The sequence below is a fragment of the Chelonoidis abingdonii genome, chromosome 3 (assembly GCF_003597395.2).
Source record: "Chelonoidis abingdonii isolate Lonesome George chromosome 3, CheloAbing_2.0, whole genome shotgun sequence".
NCBI classification, from domain to species: Eukaryota; Metazoa; Chordata; order Testudines; family Testudinidae; genus Chelonoidis; species Chelonoidis abingdonii.
In genome coordinates, this window is record NC_133771.1 from 199,774,404 (window position 1) to 199,798,423 (window position 24,020).

The window sequence follows — 24,020 nt, forward strand, 5'->3', positions numbered from 1 at the left end:
AATGAAGACATTTCTGGTGGCTATGACCTTGGTGAGAAGAACTTAGCACTTATGGCACACACACCCCTTTTATAGTCTTCTTTCACAACAAGTTTACTCTCAGGCCACTCCCAAAGTTTATTCCTAAAGTGTACTCATCTTTTCACATAAACCAGCCAATTCACCTCCCAACCTTTTATCCTAAGCGTCATCATAACAGCTAGGCCATCTTGCACATGCTATACGCCAGGAGAGCCCTGGCCTTCTACCTGGACAGGACCAGGACATTTTAGAAAATGTCCTAAGATCTTTCTTTCCATTATTGAAATGTCTAAAGGCATGGCAGTATCGTCCCAGACTCTTCGTATAGGTCTCAAACTGTATTAAGCGCTGTTATCATGTTTGCAATCCAGTGCTTTCATCTGGAATTCACACACACTCCACAAGGTCTATTTCCTTCTCTGTCACTTTCATCAGGAATGGTCTCAGCTCAGAAACCTGCAGGGCAGCCACCTGGGCATCTTTACATAGCTTCACAGAACACTATGTGATTAATGGGGACTCTACTTCCGATGCTAGTTTTGGCACTGCAGTATTATTATCCAAAACAGACGCAACTCCTAAGCCCCAACCTTTCATTAGGGATACTGCTCAGGAGTCATCTATAGTGGAGCAACCCTAGAGACACTACTCAAAGAAGAGGAGGAAGTTACTCACCTTGTACAGTAACAATAGTTCTTTGAGATGTGCGTCCCTATGGGTGTTCCACAATCCGCCCTCCTTCCCTCTACTTCAGAGTTCTTGTCAGGGAGTCTGTGGCAGAGAAGTAACGGGGTGGTTTGCCCGCGCCGTGCTAATTAGGCTCAAGACGGACCATGAGGAGGGGAAAGCACATGTGTGGGCTGAACGGACAAGGCTACTGAAGGTCTCCAGTCAGAAGCACAGAGATGCACATACATCTACAGTGGATCACCCATAGGAGGACACATCTTGATGAACCATCGTTACTGCACAAGGTAACTTCCTCTTTTCCTTTCTAGGCCCTCTTAGGATGACTGCACTGAAACCACAATTTCAAAGAAACTAGACTGTTTGGAGTGATTTTACCCTTTAGTACATCTCCTATCAGAAGATCTTGGGATGCTTCACTGGAACAAGGCAAACTGGTGGAATGACCATTCCTGTCTTTCTTCATTTGTGACTTAGTTCTACACTTGATTGATTGATTGTCATTATAACTATCCTGCTATAATAACCGATGACTATCCCATCTCCAGAATTATGCTGATATTCTGGATCAGACTATTTGCAATTTTGCCCTACATCCTTGGGGGGAGATGGGGTAATTGTTGTGTAGACTCAACTTTTGTCTTGATTTCAGTATATGTTCAAGTTAAATATATCAATTTCTCTCACCAATTACAGTACATATTTTAGGGAGCATGCGATATGGCACTAGTTAGTTGTGTTGCATTCAATATTTTCCTGCAATTATAAAATAATTATGCTATTGTAATAATTGCTGCTTGTGGTAGTTGGCTCACTGATGTTCGCACACAAGTTCTGGCTTGGTTTAGGCTGAGAGCACGGATTTAAGCATGGGGATTTACTACCACTTACACCTCTGGCGGGCAATTATATGCAAGTAATTACCTTTTTTCCGTTGACTGTACTTTTTAATTTGTGTTATACAGGAGGTCATATTAGTTAATCATTAAGGTCTCTTTTTGGCTCTAAAAATCTGAATTTCTCTTCCATTGAAATACAGTATATAGTATTTCATTGGTGCGCTGCCCATTTTTCCTTACAAAAGCTCCACGATAATCTTCTCTGTTAAGAAATTTTGAAACAAGTCACAAGCATGAATGATGATTTTTTACTTAGTTTTTCCTTCAGTCTTAGAAGGTCTATCTTGATGCTACAGTAGTTAAATACGTATAAAGTATGATTTTGTGGATGGGAGAGAAATGGTTAGGTGGTGTCTGTATCTGCCAGAATTTTAAGGAAGTAAATGTGATCAGATAGACTAAGTATTTCTTTGCACATTTTCTTCCCATCTTTAAGTGGACTTTTATAATACAACTGTTTTACTTTCACCCCTTCCCGTCTCTAAAAACTGTGTCTAACCTCTGTCACTATAAGGTAACTTTTTTTGTTGTTTTTTTAATGAAAAGTAAAAGGCATTAGTTGTTTCTCTGACATTTTTCCTTAACTTTTCTTATTCAAATATTTTTAATTTAAAATTTCTTATCACTCTTTCTGTCTGTATATTTGTTCTGGAGTTTCGAGGTTGTATGTACGTTTTCCACAGTTTCTTTTTCTGTACTTTTTTCCTCCCCATTGATTTAAAATCCCAGTTCTTGTATTTAGCCCTTTACCTGTAGCTCAGCATATTTTAGTGTTGCCAGTTTTCATATACAGTGGTTTCTTACATGATTTTCTCTTGTGCTTTGTCAAGTATTTTATTTGGCTTTGAGAATCTTACAGTTTGAGTCAAGACTAGGGTGTGTGCGTGTGTGCTCATATACTTTTTGTTATGAGTCAGTTTGTGTAAAATGTTTAAATGGATGTTCTTTCACAGTTATTTTTTCATTCTGGGGTGCCCCTTTCAGCACTTCAGATAAGGTTGAGCCGAGCTTTCTGTGTGGAGTCAATTTTTCAAAGTGCTGTAGGTACGTTCTCAGAGTAGCCTGAAAGTTGCTATGCCAGTTGAAGTCCTGGGATAAAGTTAGTGTTACAAATTTAGAGTCAGTTGGTCAAGGGGTTCCCAAAATACAGCGCCCTCTCCTCCCTCCCTGGCTTATTTTTAAACTGTGCTGGTTCTTATAACATGTTATTGCCCGTAGATGATGGGGAGGGGAGTGCAATTGGAATTATAGGCAGGAGCTAAATAAAATATATATTGCTGTCTGTCCCGAGCTCAACTAGTGACTGACATTCCAAATAATTGATATATTGGTATATACAACATAGTTATTGTTTTCTCTGAAAACCTAGTGGAACTTCTGTTGCTAGAAGCAAAAAGTTAGGACTGGTCTACGCTACCGTGCTCCATAAGTGCAGCTGCACCGGTGTAATGCGTCTGGTGAAAATGCCCTATGCTGAAGCTCTCCCATTGGCGTAATTACTCCACCTCAATGAGAGGTGAAAGCTATGTCAGCAGGAAAGCATCTCCAGCCAACGTAGCACGATGCAGACAGCGCTTTGTCTATATAGATTGCATCACTCAGGGGGTGGCTTTTTCACACCCCTGAGCAACATAAGTGGCAATGTAGACAAACCCACTGTGAACAAAATCTTTGATATACTGATATGGAGTGAGAACATACAGTCATACCTTATCTGTGTATTTTATCAGAGGAATTGTTTTCTGTAACTTGGCCAGTTGCCAGGAGTATTTTGCTTCCCCTTCCTAATCTGTTAAGCACGTTCTGCTTAAGGGTTAGCATAAAGTGATCCAGGCTATTTGTTAGGTCCAGAAGGGTTTCAGTGTAGCTCTGCCAGCATTGTTTACACTGTAGAGCTGATGAATAACGTGGTCTTGGCATTACTGTGAGGTCTCTACTGTGCACGCACACACCCTAGATAGTGTTCATTCTAAGCAGAAAATCATGGGCAAGGGGGAATACAGCATGTTAACAATCCAAAGCGTAATTAAATGAACTGGTGCTCAGAGCTGCTTTATTTACCTTGTATCTCTTGTCAGCTCCGTGTGCAGGCAGCTGAGGAAGCAATATTCAGCATAGACAAATACATAGATGCTGCAGTGGGTGTTTAGCATGCTTTGGCAGCCCTGGAGGCAGAATCAGAACTTTAACTGACAGCAGCGGGGAAATTCTGTTCTTGAAGAGCCTGCATTTTCCCCTCTGTCTCCATAGTTGCAAGCAGTTATCCAGATTTACTGCTGCAGAACTTCACAATAAACTGTTAAACAAAGAAAAAAATCTTTGGTAAAATTCTATCTGGCCAAGTTGGTAGGGACACCAGGTTGCCTCTCTCGACCTTGTTCTTCCCCCCCGACCTTGGCTTGGAGGTGCGGCAGCTATATCTGCCCCAGCTACCACTTTCCTCTTCCAGGACTTGTATTGCTGCTGATGTTGTGACGCCCCTGGCTCAGTTGTCTGTGAAGATTTAAACTGAGATCCCTGGCTCTAAGAGTGTGGGTCTTCACTCCCTGAGCAAAAGGACCGTATTTCTTGGGTTGGAGGTAGTAATAGATTCAAATCTCTACAGCTGGTCCAACCAATCAGGACACAGAGCTGCACTCCTGGTCAGGGAAGCATGTCCTGAGTTTCATATGTGCACAGCAGTTCAAATCCCCGTACAGGCATCCACTTGTAATGATGATGCTGGTTGGATTGGCTTCATGGATTGAACCCAAGACCTCAATCTAAAAGCATGAGCTTGTGCTAAAGGAAACCAGAAATTAGTAGACTCACAAGTCCTTTATATGGTCCAGTCTCTAGATGGGACAAAGAGCCATATTTATTGTGGGTTACACTGACAGGGCCGACAGGCTGGTAGATAGAAAGTTTTGCCCATCCTGCACACACGGAGAAAAATCACATCTGTATGGCTTCAGAAGGAAGCTGTAGTGTGCTTAACTTGGGGAAAGGGAAATCATACATCTCAAAACTCTGCATAAAAAAAGAAGAGCTCAGTAAAGTAAGTAGATCATTTTGGCAGAACGAAGCATTTTGCATTATGACAAAACTGAGAGATCTGTGAGCTCTTTGCCAAGAGACAAGAACAAGGCATGCTAGTGACAGATGCGCTATCACAGAAGCAGCCAAAGACCCTTTTCTCTCCATTTCCACTCCTGTCCAAAGAAGGGAAGAAATGTGGATGTCCTTAGGAGCTCCCTACTGGTTGAGAAAGCAGTTATCCTTGAGACTGGGCAACATGGCAGTAGACACATTCTGCCCCTACCAAATAGAGCAGATGCCACTTTTTGAGGTACCACCATTGATATAAAAGTGATCACTTTAAGAGGAAAATATCAGGCATACCACTATCCTACAATCAGCTTGGAAGAATAGGATTTCAAGGCATTCAAATATAAAAAGTATTTGGACAGCATCACTAGTGCAGCCATCTTTGATTCACAGTGCACCTCCATTAAGACCTCAGTCTGCATCTGGTCACTTTTATTTGCTGTATTTTGATTAATTACTGAAGAAAGATCAATCTTTTTCTCCTTCAAGGTACCATTTTTAAAAACAATGACTGGACAGACAGATCGCAGAATTGGATGTTTGCTCTGCAAGCCACAGTTATATATTTTCTACAACAAAGCAACATTGATCACAAATCAATCTTTTATCTCCAAAGACAACCCCAATTTTCTGTCAGTCTCAAGAGATCATATTCTCATCATTCAGTCCTAAAGCTTTTCCCTGTAAGGAAAGGACGTGCCATGCAATGGCTGTCAGAAAGGCACTTACAGTTTTTGGATGTTTTAAATTAATTTTGTCTGTTCCATGAGTCTAAAGTGCTCTTTGTTTTAAGTCATTCTGTTCTTAAAGACAAGAAGGTATCAAAATCTACGACAGTGGTCCCCAACCTTTTTGGCTGGTGGGCACCAGCCGAAGGACCACTGCGGCAGTGGACCACCTGCCGAAATGCTGCCGAAATTCGGCAGCATTTCGGCGGCGACGCCTCTTGATGACGCTGCTTGCCATCCACAAGCGACGTCATCGAGATGCGTCCCCACCAAAATTCAGGAGCGACACCTCTCGATACGTCACTTGTTGAGGCAAGCAGTGTCATCGAGAGGCGTCCCCGCCGAAATTCGGGGGCAACACCTCTCAATGACGTCACTTGTCGACGGCAAGTGTCATCATTGAGAGGCATCCCTGCTGAAATGCCGCTGAAATTCGGCGGCATTTCAGTGGGTGCTCTCCCGGGGGCCAGGACGCGGGCACATTAAGATGCCCCTGCAGGCGCCATGGCGCCCACAGGCACTGCATTGGGGACCACTGATCTATGATCTCAGAATGGGTCAGATGGAGCAGATCTGAGGCACAGAAAGCAAGGAGAATGCCGTCTCCTGCTATTGTATGTTTGCTGAATACGGCCATGATATGGGGATTGGTCCTGCTTTTAGCAGGGAGTTGGTCTAGATGACCTCCTGAGGTCCATTCCAACCCTGATATTCTATGAGGAAATATGTAGGGTAACCTGCACATTTTAATGAAATTCTGTAGGTTGTGTCTACACTGCAGCCTACGTTGGCGTAACTTAGGTTGCACAGGGATGTTAAAAAACCACCCCTCTGAGCAACATTAAGTTACACCGACATAAGCACCTATGTGCACAGTGCTATGCTGGCAGGAGAGCATCTCCTGTTGACATCACCTCCGGAAGCAGCAGAAGCTGTTGTATTATGTCAACAGGAGAGCTCTCTCCCATCGTCATAGAACATCGTCACTAGACGCATTGCAGTAGTGCAGCTGTATTAGTACACCTGCGCCGTTGCAGCACTGTACATACAGACGTGGCCTAAGATACATGTGCAATTATGATGTTCTGGTGTGCAATCCAAAACAGTGAGTGTCTCTGTCATCTCTGCTCTTCAGCCTGGGGAGCCTCACCATGCTTTGCTGCGGTAGCTCACAGCATGGGCTCCTCACAAGCAGCATGCAGGTCTCACCCTGAGTGTGTGCGTGTAGCCACGGCCCTGGTCCAGCAACTCGACCACAGCAGCCAGTTAGTAAACACCAGCCGCACTCTGGCTTCCAGCAGCTTTGGTTATTACTTGCAGGGTGACCCCAACACACTCCCGGTCCTGGCTTCTCTCTTCCTCCCCCACCCCACCCCAAAAAAAGTGTGTTCCGCACTATCCACCCCTCTCCAAATATATTAGATCTGTAAGCAACAGTTTGCTGCCATAAATTGAGCTACCAACACAATTCAGTTTAAAGACAACACTGGATTAGTTTTAATTAAAGAATGAAATAAGTTTATTTAACTACAAAGAGATTTTAAGTGAGTACAAGTATAAGGCATTACAGGCAGAAATGGTTAAAAGAAAAATAAAGATAAAACACTTTCTAAACTTAACAAACTAGACTTGTTTCAAGGTGCAGTTGTTGCCGCTTGCTTCCAGCAACAGGGCTGACCAAATTTCAGTCAGGGTCTGCTCCCAAAGTTAATAGACTTTCTTTTGTTGTCTTAGATGGAAAAGGGAGCGAGAACTTGTTTTTGCCTCTCACTTCTGTAGTTCAGTCACCCTTTGAAATTACATTTTTCTGAAGGTTACCCCGTGATAAATTTCATTTCCACTGTGAGCAGGGAGACAGTCATTGTGAAAGAGGTTTCATGCTGTGCTTTGCTAAAATGCAGGTTTGCCTTGTTTCTCTCTCTTGCTGTCTCAAGGACTTTTACTACTTATATGTCAATTGATGTAAACACACATTCCTTTTAGACCTGCTTGACTTGTCCTGCCTAATAGGGGCTACATGGGTTTGACTGTGTGCTACCAACATCATTCAGGAGGAATTCATAACTTTACATATAAGGTTGCTACACACATTTCATCATGATATTATGGACCAGCGAGTTATTAGCTTTCAAATGATACTTCACAAGGCATATGTTGTACAAAGATTATTACAGTAGTGTATAGGGTGTGAATACAGAGAGCGTTGCCCTGTTAAACCCAGGGTTATGAGTTCAATCCTTGAAGGGGCCGCTTAGGGATCTGCCACAAAAATCTGTCTGGGGATTGATCCTGCTTTGAGCAGGGGGTTGGTCTAGATGACCTCCTGAGGTCCCTTCCAAGCCTGATATTCTATGATTCTAGATACAGTGGTACATTCAATCACAGTAATTTTCTGCCAGTTTTCCACCAGATACCTGCACAATGAGCAGAGCACTTGGTGGTATTTCCAATAAACTAACTTTTTAAAGGAAGAACACACAACTGTTCCTGTTATAGTAACATGATGGCATTTAAAAAAAAAGTTCAGATTGACAACTCTTGTGAGGAATATTTATGCAGAATATATTGTTGAAAAATCTCAGCTAGCATCAAATGTCAAATACTGCATAAAGTGAGTTTTTAAATTTTGGATGTGGCTAATTTAATCAAAGGACATATTTGTACAAAAGGTCTGTTTTTATTTATTTTATTAAAGCTATTTCTGTGACAATCACCATAGTATCTGAAGAGCTCTACCAAAGTCTGTCTGTGTCTCTAATAACATTGTTTTAAATTTGATCATGATTGTGATAAAGTGGGCTCTGTACCTATGTAGGTTACTCTGTTCTTCCACTGACAGGCTGCTGGGTGGGTAGATGGGAGAGGTTCTGGTTTTGAGATTGATAAAGAAATTTTACTCTGAGTCTCTTAAAAGTCTATTGCAAGATTTTAGGTGGCAAAATTGCAGTGGATTTCCTGTGGCCGTCAATCTTTTTAACTTTCTATGGTGAAAACACCAATCAGATTTCCAGTATGGTAGTAAAATATAACCAGTATGTTTTTTGGCATAACAAATTAGCACTACTATTTTCTGTTTTACATAAACTAATGAAAACATAATTGCCTTTCTTTAAATATTACCATTAATGCTTAGTTTAATGGTAAGTCTAATAGTTTACCACTATTTATTAAAAATCATTCATGATTTTTTCAGCTGTTTAAGCTGTTTAAGGATTAACTAAAATTAAAGAAATGACTGTGCTTTCAGATGGAACCAATGAACACCCTGCTGAAACCCCCTCCTCAAAGGTTCCTTGGTGTCAAATGCTGATTGGGAATGCATCAGGCAGGCCGAGGCTGGAGGTTTCAGAGCTATGAAGCTGCACAGGCAGCTGCAGTCATTGGTGCCAGCACACACCATGTGACCATAAATAAGAATTAGCTTAACATTATCAATCCTTTAAAATCTTGAGTCAGCATACAGTAGTTATAGTTAGTCACAAGGTTGTACACTATGGCTGGTGCAGGGGAAAAAATTGGTAAGTGGCTTTGGGTAGCTTACCATAAAATTACTTTTTTGAAAAGCTTTTATGGTAAGCTTTTCAATATAAAAAGTGTCTGCGATCATGGCTGTAGTATATAAGCTTTGCAGAGATGTGTAACAACTGTGATACTGGAAGAGAAATATTGAATTAAATATATCAGAGGAAACATAATGAAGTAGCAAATTTGTATAGTGAAATCTTTCTGAAAGCAGTTTTTTTATTCTCCTTTAGTTGACGCAGATGAGATTAAACGGCTAGGAAAGAGATTTAAGAAGCTTGATTTAGACAACTCTGGTTCTTTGAGTGTGGAAGAGTTCATGTCTTTGCCTGAGTTACAACAGAACCCATTAGTACAGCGAGTAATAGATATATTTGACACAGATGGGAATGGAGAAGTGGACTTCAAAGGTAAGATACAGTGCTGTATAATACATGATGTTGGCATTTTCTTAGAAGATCTGACTCTTGGAAACTGTTAATTTCAGCTCTGATGTAAAAAAAAAAAAAATTAGAATAAATATTGTAAGAACAAAATAAAGTGTGAAATCCACTTTGAGATTTATGGGTGAAACACGTTTATAAAAATACTTTTATATATTAGAAATATATAATAACAATTCCTGTGACTGCGTGTATAAAATTTATTTACTCCCTAATGCATAACCCAATATAACAATTTCTGTTGGTTTAACTCTTTTGTTTAGTAATCTTTCTTACTATTCATATTCTTAACTTCGCTTTCATCCTTGATATCCATTTTAGAGTGTATTAGTGAAAGAATATTAATCTAGGCATTATAAAAACTGTTTTCCTCATTAACATGAAAAAGACATGATTGCAAATGTGTGAGTTCAGATTTAGTTAACTAAACTTTTAAGAGACACATGGAACTAGCTGTATCAATCTCGGAACCATTAGCAAGAGTCATGGAAGATGGGCAAGATCCCAGAGGACTGGACAGGGGCAAACAAAGAGGACTCGAGCAATTATAGACCAGCAAACGAGGGAAATAGTCTTGATGAAATTACTATAAAGTGATTGTAGAGCTGGTTGAAAAAACATACTCAACAGGTGGTTATCAATGGTTTGCTGTCAAAGTAGGAGGGAGTATATAGTGGGATTTCTGAAGGAGGTCAGTCCAGGATTTGGAACTGTTCCCTATTTTCATTAATAACTTAGATAATGGAGTGGAGAATATGCTTATAAGCCTTTCAGATGACACCAGTCCGGGAGGTGTTGCAAGTTCTTTTGGAGGACTGGATTGGAATTCAAAAAGACAATGACAAGTTGGAGAATTGTCTGAATTCAACAAGATAAAATTCAATAAAGATCAAGTGCAAAGTACTTCACTTAGGAAGCAAAAATCAAATGCACATGTACAAATGGGAAATAACTGGGTAGGTGGTAGTACTGCTGAAAAGGATCTGGGCATTATAGTGCATCACAAATTGAAAGATAGTTATCAAGGTGATGCTTTTGCAAAAAAAGGCTAATAACATTCTGGGGTGTATTAACGGGAGTGTTGTATGTAAGACATGGCAGGTAATTGTCTCAGTCTACTCAGCACTGGTGAGGCCTCAGCTGGAGTCCTGTGTCCAGTTCTGGACTCAACACTTTAGGAAGAATGTGGGCAAATTAGAGAGAGTCCAGAGGAGAGCATCAAAAATGAAGAAAGGCTTAGAAAACCTGACCTATGAGGAAAAGTTACAAAACTGAGGACATTGAGTCTTGAGGACACTGAGGAAGGACCTGATAAGTCTTCAGATACATTAAGAGTTGTTATAAGGAGGAATGCGATCAATTGCTGTCCATGTCCACTGAAGGTAGAACAAGAAGTCATGGGCTAAAACCTGTGGCAAGGGAGATTTAGGTTAGATACTAGAAAAAACTGGTAAAACTGTAAGGGTAGTTAAGTTCTGGAAAAGGCTTCTAAGGAGTTGTGGAATCCCCATCATTGGAGGTTTTTAAGAACATGTTGGACAAACACCTGTAATGCGTGATTGAGGTCCTGCCTCAGTGCAGGTGGCTGGACTTGATGGCTTCTCATGGTCCCTTCCAGCCCTACGTTCATTTCTGTGATTCTATAAATATTTGGATCTAAATAGTTCATTTTTAATGAGAAATAAGTTCCAATTTTATAGCCTCTTAATAGGATTTTTATTTTGGAATATTTCCTCAAGATTAAGGTATTACACAATTACTAAGATTAAGACTCTGTCACGGGTATTTTTAGTAGAAGTCAGGGACAGGTTGTGGGCAATAAACAAAAATTCACGGAAGCCGCAACCTGCCTCTGACTTTTACTAAAAATTACGCTTTGGAGGGGGCAGACAGCACTGCTGGGGCTTGCAACTGCTCCAGCCCTGCCACTGTTCCAGCCTCCAGGGGGCTGACCTGGACCAGGATCAGGGCCATCACTCTGGCAGGCCTGGGACCACTGGCAAGCTGTTTACCAGGGGCCCCTGCTCTGGGGCTGGGTGCTGCTCCGGCAGCCCCAGGCTGATGTCCCAGCCAGCTGCTTCGGTCCTGTCCCCAAAGAAGTCACGAAAGTTCCATAAAATAATGGAATCTGTGATCTTTGTGACAGAATCGTATCGTGTGTGTACATTACATCAGTGACTAGACCAGGTTTCTTAGATTGCTGTGGGAATCTTTCTAGAATAATTTGCAACACTTTTGGGTTCCATACAACATTCTCTTCTATGACTAAAATACTTCGTATGTGATATTTTTCTATGACAGTTAGTTTAAATTGAAAATCGTTTTTCGCTGTAAATTACAGAAATTACAGAAGTATTGTATTTCTATTTTTAATAGTCCTTCTTACCTGTAGTTTGCCACTTCTTCAAACAAAAAAGAGAGACTGCTGATACAACTAAAAGCAAAATAAGCTTCAATTGACTTCTAAAGTAACTGTTAGAGAGCTACATCATTTAAAATATTGCTCATTTAGAGGGTCAGGGGCCGAGTTATTCCAATGCCAAAGTATCAGATTTAATATTTCTTTAATTTAGGGTCCAATCCTCAGAGTGGCAAGTTTTCTTTAACTCCCATTGAAATTAATATAGGATTTTTTCAGGATTAGACTAAAATGTCTTTTTTTCTAATTTTTCCTATCTGATTAGAATTTACCAAATTTCAATTATATAGATATTTTGATCAATAAAATTTGTAGAAAACAGTAAACATGAAGTACATTCAAGCTGTTATAGCACAACAGCAAAAAACAAAACCCAACTAAATTGGAATGTTTGAATTTTAAGACTGTTTTCCTCAGTGTCATCTTCTAAAACTATTTAAATATTACCCATAATAATTGTCAAAATATACTTGTTAAAGTGAGGGTACTATATTGTTCATGAGATTATGAACTCAAATAATGTGATTACGAAAAGCTGTAGCGGACGATTTAGCACTAGTCTGATTTTATATCATATAATGTGTTTTGTGGCAGTGAATCTAATGTTGCCATCTGGCCATGTTTGGTGACTTAGTAAATGAATGGTAGTCTCAATCCAGTTTTTGCTCAACAGGTGGCCACCTCACAAAAAATATCACTGCTGACACGTGTATAGACACTGCAGGGAAGTGTGAGGAAACTTACATTGCTTCTCCTGTTTTCTATCTACCTTTTTTCTAGAGAAACTCATTTTCTGATATCCATCTAACATCTTTCTCAAACACAGGAAAAAAGTCACTTAAATCACATTAGTATAGCTGTATTAGATCTTCGGTTCACCCTGCCTATACATTTACAAAACTATTTTATTAAACCAGTTTGGTGATTTTATTGTTATAATGAAAACTGTTTGGGATTTTTGCCAATAAATGGTAGTCAGTATTTCCATTCTAATGGTAGCCTTTGTACTTTACTGTATTTTAACTACAGAATTCTTATTAGGTCAGCATCTTACCTTCCAGGACTTCAGAAAGTCCTGCTCTGGAGTCTGATCCTATGTACCTTATCTCAGTAGTTCTTTTGATTCTTTGCTGATACACATGTGAGTAAAGGCTGCAAGATCTGGCTCTGGGAATTGCGTCGTTTTGGAGTTTGTTATAAATAAATGTGAATATTAATAAAAATGACACTCAAACTATAACACCCTTCTAAAAATACTATTTATGTGTCTGTTTTATTAAAAAAATGGTCACATTAATGTAATCCAAGCTATAATTTAGGGCTTGATTTGAGATGAACTAACTACACCACAACTCCAGTTGAAGTCAATACAGTAGGCATTTCAAGTCCTTATTTATATAAATTGTATTTCCTGGAAAGTCCAAGCTTTTGATTACTTTAAGTAAAATTTGATATTGATATATAGATAAGTACATTGGGCATGTTTGGTTTGAGATGCTTCCTGCTGAAAGGAGCTAGAAATGCCTTTATAAGGATGTGGCAACACTATTCCTTCTTGAGCTGTGTTCTAAGGACATTCCCAATAATACAGACTTTACAAAAAAACAAAAAACAAAAAAACCAAACTTTTTTCCCCCTGAATATTCTGGTTTCTGTTTGCAATAAACAGGGCTTTGAAAATATATATACACCACTGATTTGTAAATGCTTTTCCTGCCCTGTATTCTTCAGAATTTATAGAAGGAGTCTCCCAGTTCAGTGTCAAAGGGGATAAGGAACAGAAGTTGAGGTGTAAGTACTCTGATTTTTATGACTGCTTTTCTGATAACTTTCAAATGTAGTTTGTTTTTAACAAAACATTGGGAAATCACTTTTTCCTCCTGGGGTGCATTTTCTCTGACAGAAGTCTACATCAGGCAGGTCAGGTGGAGATTATCTTTAAGGAGTTGGGACTCCGTACCTCTTGAGGAGGTCACCGGCACCTTCACAAAAAGGCCTGAGCATGCTGTCTCTGCAGCATTGTTGCATTTCCTACTGAATGAGCTAAACAAAGTCCACATCCTTTTTAGATTAAAGTAATTATGAGCAATGCACATCATTTTGCTTTTGACAATATGGAAATCATTTGATTTTTTTGCTTACACAATGAAACAAAGAAATACTAAACTGTTCCTGCAAAATTTTGACAATGTATCTTTCAGAAGCATAATATAGTCAAACCTTTTCTTTTTCTTTTAATCCTTATTGCAATAATTAAAGATATTATATGGATGTAGGAAGGAAAGTTGTTACCACGAAATATTAAAAAACAACACTCCCCCACCCCAGATTTCGACAATGTCTAAACGGCTTGCTGTAAACTGACCAACTGGGGTGTTGATTAGCAGTGCCACAGAAAGCCATGGTTTTGTCTCTAATGTGAGTGGCCCAGCTTATGATGCACTTCTTGTTTGCTGAATTTTTTTGTTGTTTGCTTAATGTCAATGTTAATGAAATACTTTTACACTCAGGGCTTGTCTGCACTTCAAACATTACAGCGGTGCAGCCGCGCCGCTGTAGGACTTCAGTGTAGACACTACCTATCCTGACAGGAGGGATGCTCCCATCGGTTTAGGGAATCCACCTCCCTGAGAGACGATAGCTAGGTCGACAGGTGAATTCTTCTGTTGACCTATCACCGTCTACATGGGGATTTAGGTTGGCTTAGCCACACCGGTCAGAAGAGTGACTTTTTCACACCCGTTACCAGTGTAGTTAAACCAACCTAATTTTTTAGTATAGACCAGGTCTGAGTGTTAAAAGTCTCCCATGCTAAAGGGTTAAATAAATTATAGTAGAATTGTTCACTGTTCTGTGTCTGATATAGTAGGATTCTTGTCTGCCAGGATTTATAAATTCATGACTTAAAAATCAATGTAACTACAGAAAACAATGCAAAACCTTTTTTTCCCTCAGTTGTACATATAAAATACATAGTTACGTATCTGCGTTCTGAGAAGTGTTCAGTCTAGTGGAAATTTTTTTTGGCAGGTCATATTTACTATTGAGTTTTCCTTTAACTCATTTTCTGCAGTTGCTTTCCGAATTTATGATATGGACAAGGATGGCTATATCTCCAATGGGGAGCTCTTCCAAGTGCTGAAGATGATGGTTGGGAACAATCTCAAAGACACTCAGTTACAGCAAATTGTAGACAAAACCATAATTAATGCAGATAAGGATGGTGATGGAAGAATATCCTTTGAAGAGTTCTGTGCTGTAAGTATCCTCTAGATTTACTAAAATTATATGTAAAATACAGTTTGACCTAAAGAGACCGGTTTTACCACAATTGCAATAACTCCTCGCTTAACGTTGCAGTTATGTTCCTGAAAAATGCGACTTTAAGTGAAATGATATTAAGTGAAGCCAATTTCCCCATAAGAATTAATGTAAATGAGGGGGTTATAGTCTAGGGAAACCTTTTTTTCAGCAGACAAAAGATATATAATTTTTTTTTTTGTGCACACCCCTTCTTTACCAAGGATGCCAGTGGGCTTCCCTGAGCTCCTGGTTCCTCATGTTGACTTCCACAGGTTTAATTTTCAGTGATTTTTTTCTTATTCAAGGAGGCTTGTGTGTGTGAAAATCATAGCTGACAGATAAATTCAGAGGTCAGTCTAAGTGGATCTAAGAGAGAATAAAGCTGGTATGATTTATTCTTTCTTCTGGCTCTCTTAGTGTGTGAGTTGCACTAACATAGATTCTGTTACACGTAACCTACTTGCCGTAATTTACACCCCCTTATATGTTACTTGTGAATTTGGCCTACTCAGTCTGTGGGAGTGTAAGCTGGTGTGGAAAGGCCAGAAAAGAGGGACGCAGCAGAAAAAGCAACTGACTGGAGGTAGCAAGTTGTTAAGAGGATGCAAGTAGAAGTATGTGTATGTGGTGTGCTGTTTAATTCTAAGTTCTCTTAACTTTAAATGTTTTTCATTGCCATTGCAGGTTGTAGGAGGCCTAGATATCCACAAAAAGATGGTGGTAGATGTGTGACTCTTTTTAGGGCACCACCCAACACTTTTGCTTTCTTCTCCATCTCTGAAGATCTGCTCAAGACGTCCAGCAACGCTCTCTGTGTATTTAAATGGAAGTATTTTTCTCTGTGAAGCCACATTTTCCAACATGAGCCTCATGAAGCCAACTAAGTGTTATTGAACTTTATTCTCTCAATAACTCAGTGTAGCACTTTAAAGTCTGAAGGACAGCAAGATGGAAAGAGCATATCAGTGTGGTGGAGAAAGGGAAGGGGTTGGCTTTTTAATTTATTTTTCTTCATCTTTTATAACAAGGAAATATCTATCTATATATATATGTGTGTCTATTTATATATAGATATATATGTAGCTTTCTATATGTAGTAGTTAGATGGGCTTTAATTTAATATACTTGATTCAGAAACAAAACTAGAGTACAAAGTGCCAAGCAGAACATTAACAGTTCAATATATGGATATACATCCTTACTTTTATTTCACACAGTTTTTTATATATATATATAATAGAAGAATGTAAAAATTTAACAGGGTGTTTAGATCAACTGTTTTCCTTTTCCTGTGACTGTTCAGATGTTTCTATATATTGACTGGCTGGCAAAGCATTGCTTCCTGTTAATTAACCTTAATTACATTTTTGTAACACAGGAGACTGTTTATTTATACCTGTTAATATATTACCAGGGACTGTCTCTCTTTGCTAAGTAACTTGTAGTACAGCTCTGCTTAATAGTGTAAGAAATATAGTTTAATGCTAATGCAAAGAACTAGTCCTTGTATGCATATAGTAACTGCAGCATGCTTATATGGTCACTTCATTCTGTCATCTACTAACTGGGAGCAGTTGCATCTATTAAATAGCCCTTTGGATATATAAATCAGCTGTGAGATTCATTTCAGATACAACAGCTGAAGATGTTTGATGCATTCATGATTTCTCTTGCACTTAGCTTAATGAAATTTAGGATTGATATAGTTGTGCAGGATTCCCATTAACTCATTTTACATATTGCTTAGTGAGATTATAAAATATTTCTTGCCACTAAATTTGTTTCAATCATACCAGTTTCCCCTCTGCATTTAAAAAAGTACTACAGGTAGCATAAATAACTGGTAATATTTTATATCTATATCTATAGAGAGAGAGATGTATATAGGATTCATACAGAGGGGAAATCTTGTTAACCTATGCCATAGAGAAGGAGGAAAACTTCACGTTGTTTAAATTTATACCTCTTCCTCTTCTCCAGTCCTTTAATTGGAGATTTTTTTTTTCTTTCCTAGATTTGTCCATATCATGATTTCTAATGGATGGTAACTTGATATATTTGTGTGATATAAAAGTAGCGAGCCGTGTTGTACAACTTTATATCATCCCTTCCCTTTTCTGCAATGGTACTATTGGCTGGAAGAAAAACACATTTACTAGATTTTTAGGATAGTACAGCTTTGCTGTATAGCAGTTTTTCTATTAAAAAATGTTTTGTAATCAACAGTGGAAAGGACAGGTTGTATGAACCTACTTAAATGGAGCACCTGTCTGCCATAGCTGTTCCTTCAACTGAGTGCTGCACATCATGGGCTCTGTCTGTGAGAGAGAAATCCAGGTGCTTGGTGTCCTTGCATGACATGAAGTTTTGCATGTAGATCGAATTGAAATGTTCCTCTTGTTTACATAATTTGCATAATTTAAAAAGGTAATGTTGCCAAACTTTGGTAAATGTTAATGTTCAAACCGAAAATCTCCACTACATGTAACTTTCTTCCTCTGGATCAGTACGTGGCTTATAATCCCAGCCAGTGGTTGTATCTGTTCCATTGTCAACTGCCATGTGCTCTGCTTCAAGGGGGAAATAGTCTTTTGTGAATTTTTTGTACATAAGTATTTGTTATAAACATTTTAGCAAATGCTTTCTATTTCTCTTGCTTGTGCATATCTTGGCTGGCGTTATAGAAAATAGTGCTGTTGTTATTTCCTTATCGGGGGGATAAGGGTTTTTTTTAGTTTGTGTGGGGAAAATGGTTTATGTTGAATGTTTAGTTTTTCCTCTGCATGCTACATCATATGTTGTGGGAACTATAGAACCTTCATACTATATGAATAAAAAAATAAAATATTTGAACCTTGCCATAGTGTTTAAATGTTTTTGTTGAGCTTCATGTCAGGTGGCTTTACTTTACATTTTTAAAAATTAATGTTGCAGAACTAATTCCATAGTTGCTGCTGTTCTAAAGAAGTTGGTTACTAGCACTAAAATTCCTATCAAAAGTGTTTTGACTGTTAGAATATGCAAGCTGTTAGTGGGAACATTGTCAGTCTTCCATTTGCAGTGTTTCAAAGCCACCTGCTTTTCTTTACTGGGGCACATGACTTTATAAAGCTTATTTTTCTCCTATGTGTTCATCTTCCAATCTAGAGGACATTAGGGAGACAAGATGGTCCAATAAAAAAAGATATTACCTCACCCAACTTCTGTTGTGGAGAAAGAAGCTTTCGAGCCACACAGAATTCTACCTTATAGGACCCACCTACCTCCATGGACACAGCTCAACTAGCTCAAATAGTTTTTGGTGGTAAAAGGAAGCTCTAACTTAAATGCAAGGATGACAGGCATTTTGGAATGATATTTGTCCTCAGAGGCTGGTGCACTGTCCTCTGAAGAAAACAGAGAGAAAACACAGTTGTCTAGTTTCTCAGTACGGAAAAACACTCCCTTAGTGTGGAAACCCTTTTATTTCAACCAAAGCCTGTTTATTTCACTGCTTTTGATGTCCCACTTCAGAAGCAGCTTCTTTTGGGGGCTAGCCCAGTACAGGAGGGGGAGGAGTGTTTTGTCCTTCAGTGTAGCACCTAATGCTAACTTTACAGCAGCTTCCATTCACTGCACGTTTATCTCAGGAAAACTTCTGTGCAACGGCGCTATTCTTTCTACTACTCTCAAAGTTAGTGGTGTGTAAAATGGCAGGACTAAATTAGTCTAGCATAATGCTTTCTTCCCACTTAACTAGCCCTCATTGGTTTGGGGCAAAGATGTCTGAGCCCTCCCCCAAAAAAGCAGTACAAGTACCAATGTGTATAAAAGACAATTGCAGGACAGACAGGATTGGGATGATGTTTGACTATACAAGCCAATCTTCCGACTGCAACTTTAAATCACAACTCACCTAGATATTCAAACTATTACTAGAGAAGGGGGAAACCCTTAGTACAAGTTTGGTAGTGCTTTGGGCGTGTGATGAATGGGAGCAGGTGCCTGAAGTACAAGAATCTGCTTTTACAGAGGTGCACACACATGCTACTAAACTATTCAGCATGTTACAGCTGGTCATTTCTCTAAACATGCCGCAGTATTAACATCCCCAGCAGAGAGGGCTTCACATGATTGAAAACTGCCCCTCTAGTTGAAATTTTTGAGGGGAAATCTGCTGTATAGATGTTGCACCAGCAACTCTGCATACACTCAGTACCACTTCAAGCAGCATTTATTGAACTAGAACCTTGTACAGTAGATAAGTTCACTGCTCTAGTTAAATTGAGCTGCTTCAATAGTACAACATTCACATACACAAGATTCAGGCCGGTACATGTCTCACTCTGTTTGTACATTCAGAAGGAAGGTATAGGCCTAAAATCCTATTTTAAAATGTATAAATTTGAACATGGAAGTGGTGTCTTTTTAGGATGCTCCATTTAATAGAAATCTCTCTTCAAAACAGTTTATGATCATGAGTGACCTGTTGACAGTGGGAAAGTATTTAGTAGTAGTTGGCTGGTTCACTGTAGGTATGAAATTCCAAGTTCTTCATTATAGGTAGGACTGGTACCGCTCCATTTGAAGTTTGCCTCACATTTCCCCATATAAGATCTTAGCATCAGTTGTTTATCTTTTCAGCCCAAGCAGCTGAAGTTTGGCAAACTCCTGTGGAATCGTTTTGGAAGGTTTCATGCAAAATGGTTCAGCAGGTTTTGAGACCAGTGTTAGGGGAAAATACATTTTTCCCATATTTAAAATTTTTAGAATTTCTTCGAGAAGCCCTTGTACCCCCATACTTTGAGAATGGAACTGAAATTTGACCCAGTTATAAGCCTCTGAAAAATCTGTTTTCACATGGTCAGAGTGAAATAGCTAAAAATCTTATCTGCACTCAGCATGCTCTATCTCCCCTGCTCCACTGCTGACTACACTAGGCTGCAGGGGGAAAGCCACTTTCATGGCAGCTGTGGACTAGGGCTATGGCTACACTTGCAGCCATGGGAGCGCTCCCGTGGCAGCACTTTGAAGTGCGAGTGTGGTCGCGGTGCCAACGCTGGGGGAGAGCTCTCCCAGCGCTGCAGGTACTCCACCTCCCAGTGGGGATTAGCTTACACCGCTGGGAGCCACGCTCCCAGCGCTGGGGCACTGTTTACACTGGCGCTTTGCAGCGTTGTAGCTTGCTTCGCTCAGGGGGGTGTTTTTTCACACCCCTGAGCGTGAAAGTTGCAGTGCTGTAAAGCACCAGTGTAGCCAAGGCCTAGGGTTGAGCTAGGGCAGTGGTTCTCAAACTTTTTGTATGGGTGACTCCTTTCAGACACCTCCTTATCTGAATTAAAACCAGTATTTTATATTTAACACTTTTAGAAATGCTAAATTTATAACCCTATTTTCTCACAGCTTTTAAATTGAATTTTTAAAAGCAGAAAAGTTATTTTTAATTAGTTACTGTTTAATACTAGGAGGTGTGCGAAGAAATGGTCAATATTACTTCACAGCAGATTTGCCAGTTAGCTGAGAGGTTGTGAAAAGTGATATCTACATACAAATATCATTTCACAGTAGACTTACTAGCAGCCCATTGCCACTTTTATTTCTGTGGTGATGCTGGCAGTATGTGCTACCTTCAGAGCAGAGTGACCAGAGTTGGGGCTGTGGGCCAGGCACCCAGCTCTGAAGACAGTGCTGCTGCCAGCAGCAGCACAAAACTGCAGAAGGCACACCTCTACCCCGATAGAACGCAACCCAAATTTGGATATAAAGCAGTGAGGAGCCCCAGGCCCTTTAAATCCCCACCCAAGTCCTGCTGCTAGAGCTCTGGCAGTGATTTAGAGGGCCTAGGGCTCCCCACAGCAGCTGGAGCACCGAGCCCTTTAAATCCTCGCCAAGGAAGCCAGTCCAGTTTGGCACAGTGTACCGGCCCAAATCCAATACAACGTGGTCTCACCTATAAGGCGCTGAGATTTTTTGGCTCCCAAGGACTGCACTGTATCGGGGTAGAGGTGTATATAAATTTCAGTTATATATTTTATAGCAGTTGCTTTGTTTCATGCACGTACTTGCAACCCATGTAAAGCCTCATGACCCTTGAGCTAGGGAATGTAAGAGCAGGGAACCCCTCTGTCCTATGCTCAGTGATGCCCCTGCTGGTGTCCAGGTAGGGTAGCAGAGGAAACCATCTTACGCAAATACAGAAGGGACAAGAGTCAAGCCAGGGGGAAGAAAAGGAGTGGATGGGTGATCCATCAAAAGCAGAGGTGGGTAAACTAAACTACAGGCCACACTGAGCCAGTGGGACTGTGCTGCCTGGCCCCTGAGCTCCTGGCCCAGGAGGCTAGTCCTGGCCCCTGCCCTGCTGATCCCTCTCCCCTGGAGCCTAAGCTTGCTCCTCTGCTGGCGCAATGCTCTGGGCAACAGGGCTGTGAGCTCTTGGGGCAGCACAGCTGCAGAGCCTGGCCTGACCCGACCCAGTGCTCTGGGTGGTGTGGCTATAGCACCGCCAGCCACTGGTGCTCCAGGCAGCGTGGTAAGGGGGTATGGGGTGGATAGAGGGCAGAGGAATGTGGGGTGCTGGTCAGGAGGTGGGGGTGGCTGGGGGAACAGGGGGTTGAATGAGGGCAGAGGTCCTGGGGGGAAGTCAGGAAGGAGTGGGGATTGGATGGAGTGGCGGGGGCAATTAGGAGACACGGAAAAAGGATAGCTGGATAGGGCAGTCAGGAATGAGAGGAGGGGTTGGATCTGGCAATGAGGGGCCCGAGGTGATCAGGCAACAGGGAGGGTCTGTGTGAATGGGGCAGGGGTAACAGGGGGCTGTCAGTGAAGGTGGGGAAGCAGATAGGAGTGGGCTGAGCCATGGTCCGCCCTCTCCCAACCAGCCCTCCATACAATTTATGACCTGAATGCAGCCCTCAGGCCAAAAAGTTTGCCACCGCACTGATCGAAAGGTCCAACCCTGCTGAGGCCTGGTGTGGAAGTTATATATCCCCAACTAGAAAAAATCAAAAAAAATTTGCTTTAAAAAAAATTAAAATATTAAAACATGAGTTAAAGCCAAGCACTCAAATTAGGAAATTCAATAATGAAGCTTGCTACCACATATGTCCTGGTGGTCCCAGGGCCAGGGATCTTTCCTGTACTGTGGGGCTCAGGAGATTGGTGGGCCCAACTGTGCCCCGTTACCCCACTGCCTTCATTATAGTAGCTGGAATTTTCCCCCACATCTTAAACCAAGCTCTCAAAGTTTAATATCAGAAGGGTCTAGTCTCTGCCTCAATCTGTATTATGGGGCTAGAGCCCCCTCACTCCACAGGGGGGTTGTAAAAATAAGTTGTCCGTGAAGCACTCAAAGAGCCCATGAGGAAATTTGTCTTTGGAGCCAGGTTTGAATGGCATGCAGCAAAAAAGGGTGCAGCTGAACAATGAGGAAACAAGTTATCAAATAACTGCTCAATCAGACCCATCCAGCATGTGCAGAGGAAGGAGTTCTGTGAAAAACTCCTGTGATGTAATTGAAGGCATCATGCACTCACACAAGGGGGAGGGGGGCAAATAAAGTAAACAATCCCCTTTTGAATCATGAGTTTGTGCCTTTTATTTTAGTTCTTCCCTAAACACACCCCAATTCTGCCATATTCCTCCTTCAGGGGAGGTCTCCAGTACTGTACAGGTGTATTTTCCATCCTCTTCCTTAAATCACATTTTCTTTGGCTGCAACAGCCCACTGATGTTTTTATTAAGATGTCTACATTACCTGGGCCACTTTCCTGCAGTGATTGACACTTAATAGCATTCTGGAAGATTCATGAGTAGTTTGTTTTCCCTGCAATGTATATTACTTTGCATTTCCTGATACTGAACTTCATCCAGCATTACATATTCACCTCTAGGTTGACCAGATGTCCTGATTTTATAGGGACAGTCCCGATATTTGGGGCTTTTTTTAATATGGGCTCCTATTACCCCCCTATCCGTCCCAATTTTTCACACTTGCTGTCTGAGTCACCCTATTCACCTCACTTGGTCAAATGTCTCAAGTTCTTCTGGTCCTGACATTTAAATAAGCAGTGAGGAAGCAAAATTTAGATGAGTTATCTGTTTCCAAGCAATTATTTATACAGTGAACATAAGTAGGTTGAGAACCTTGGGCCACCCACCTGTTGTGCTTTCACTTTAAAAACAGATTAAATGATCACTTTTGTTATCTTCTAAACAGTTTTTGATCCCTGGGACTCTTTTGTCTTTCATCTTATGAGAAACATATCGTGGGTAGCCTCTTTGAGGAATCCCATCAAAAGCTATTTTTTTCCCTTTGTACACACCACGCTGGTTAATCATATTTGCCAGATAGCAGTATTTTACTTGTCAAATTTGATTGAAATAATGACAAGTACATACAAAAGACTTACTAGTCTCTGATTTCCCACATATTGATAGAGCGTTTTTTAACTACAGATACAACATGGTTCCGTTCCATGCTTCTAGAATAACAGCTGTCTTTAAATAAGGTTTTTATTAACAGCTCAGCCATTTCATACCTAAGCTCCTTCAGAAATCTCAGCTGTATACTATATGGGCCTGGTGACTGCTTTTTAATGCATCAATTTGCTCCAGTACCTAACACCTCAATCTAAGCAAATATCTTCATTACAAGAAAGAAAATGGCCCTGGCCATCAACATCTGCAGTACAGACTGAGTCAAAGAAAGCCTAACCACTAGACTCAAGGTGGATGACACTATCCAGCAAGGTGTGTCTGTGGAGAACTGTACTTTTCCTGTTCCAAAATGTAACTAGGGACACTAAACACTTGAGCTATTGCCATTTCTGTACAGTATGATCTCTATCACGTTCTGTTCTCTGATCATGTATACTACACTAAGTATCCTGACAAGATTTTGGTCTGAAGCAGATATGCACAGGCCCTGCTTCCC

At 40.5% G+C, this 24,020-nt stretch overlaps 1 protein-coding gene across 1 annotated transcript in view; it reads left to right on the top strand.

The window, feature by feature from the left end:
- Positions 1–17,967, top strand: part of PPP3R1 (protein phosphatase 3 regulatory subunit B, alpha) — a 108,026-nt gene extending 90,059 nt beyond the window's left edge. Inside the window, exons 3-6 of the mRNA XM_032806546.2 lie at positions 9,178–9,354; positions 13,538–13,597; positions 14,880–15,064; positions 15,794–17,967. Coding sequence (XP_032662437.1) covers positions 9,178–9,354; positions 13,538–13,597; positions 14,880–15,064; positions 15,794–15,841 — 470 coding nt within the window. The 3' untranslated portion in view covers positions 15,842–17,967. The remainder of the gene's footprint in view (positions 1–9,177; positions 9,355–13,537; positions 13,598–14,879; positions 15,065–15,793) is intronic.
- Positions 17,968–24,020: the final 6,053 nt, after the last annotated feature.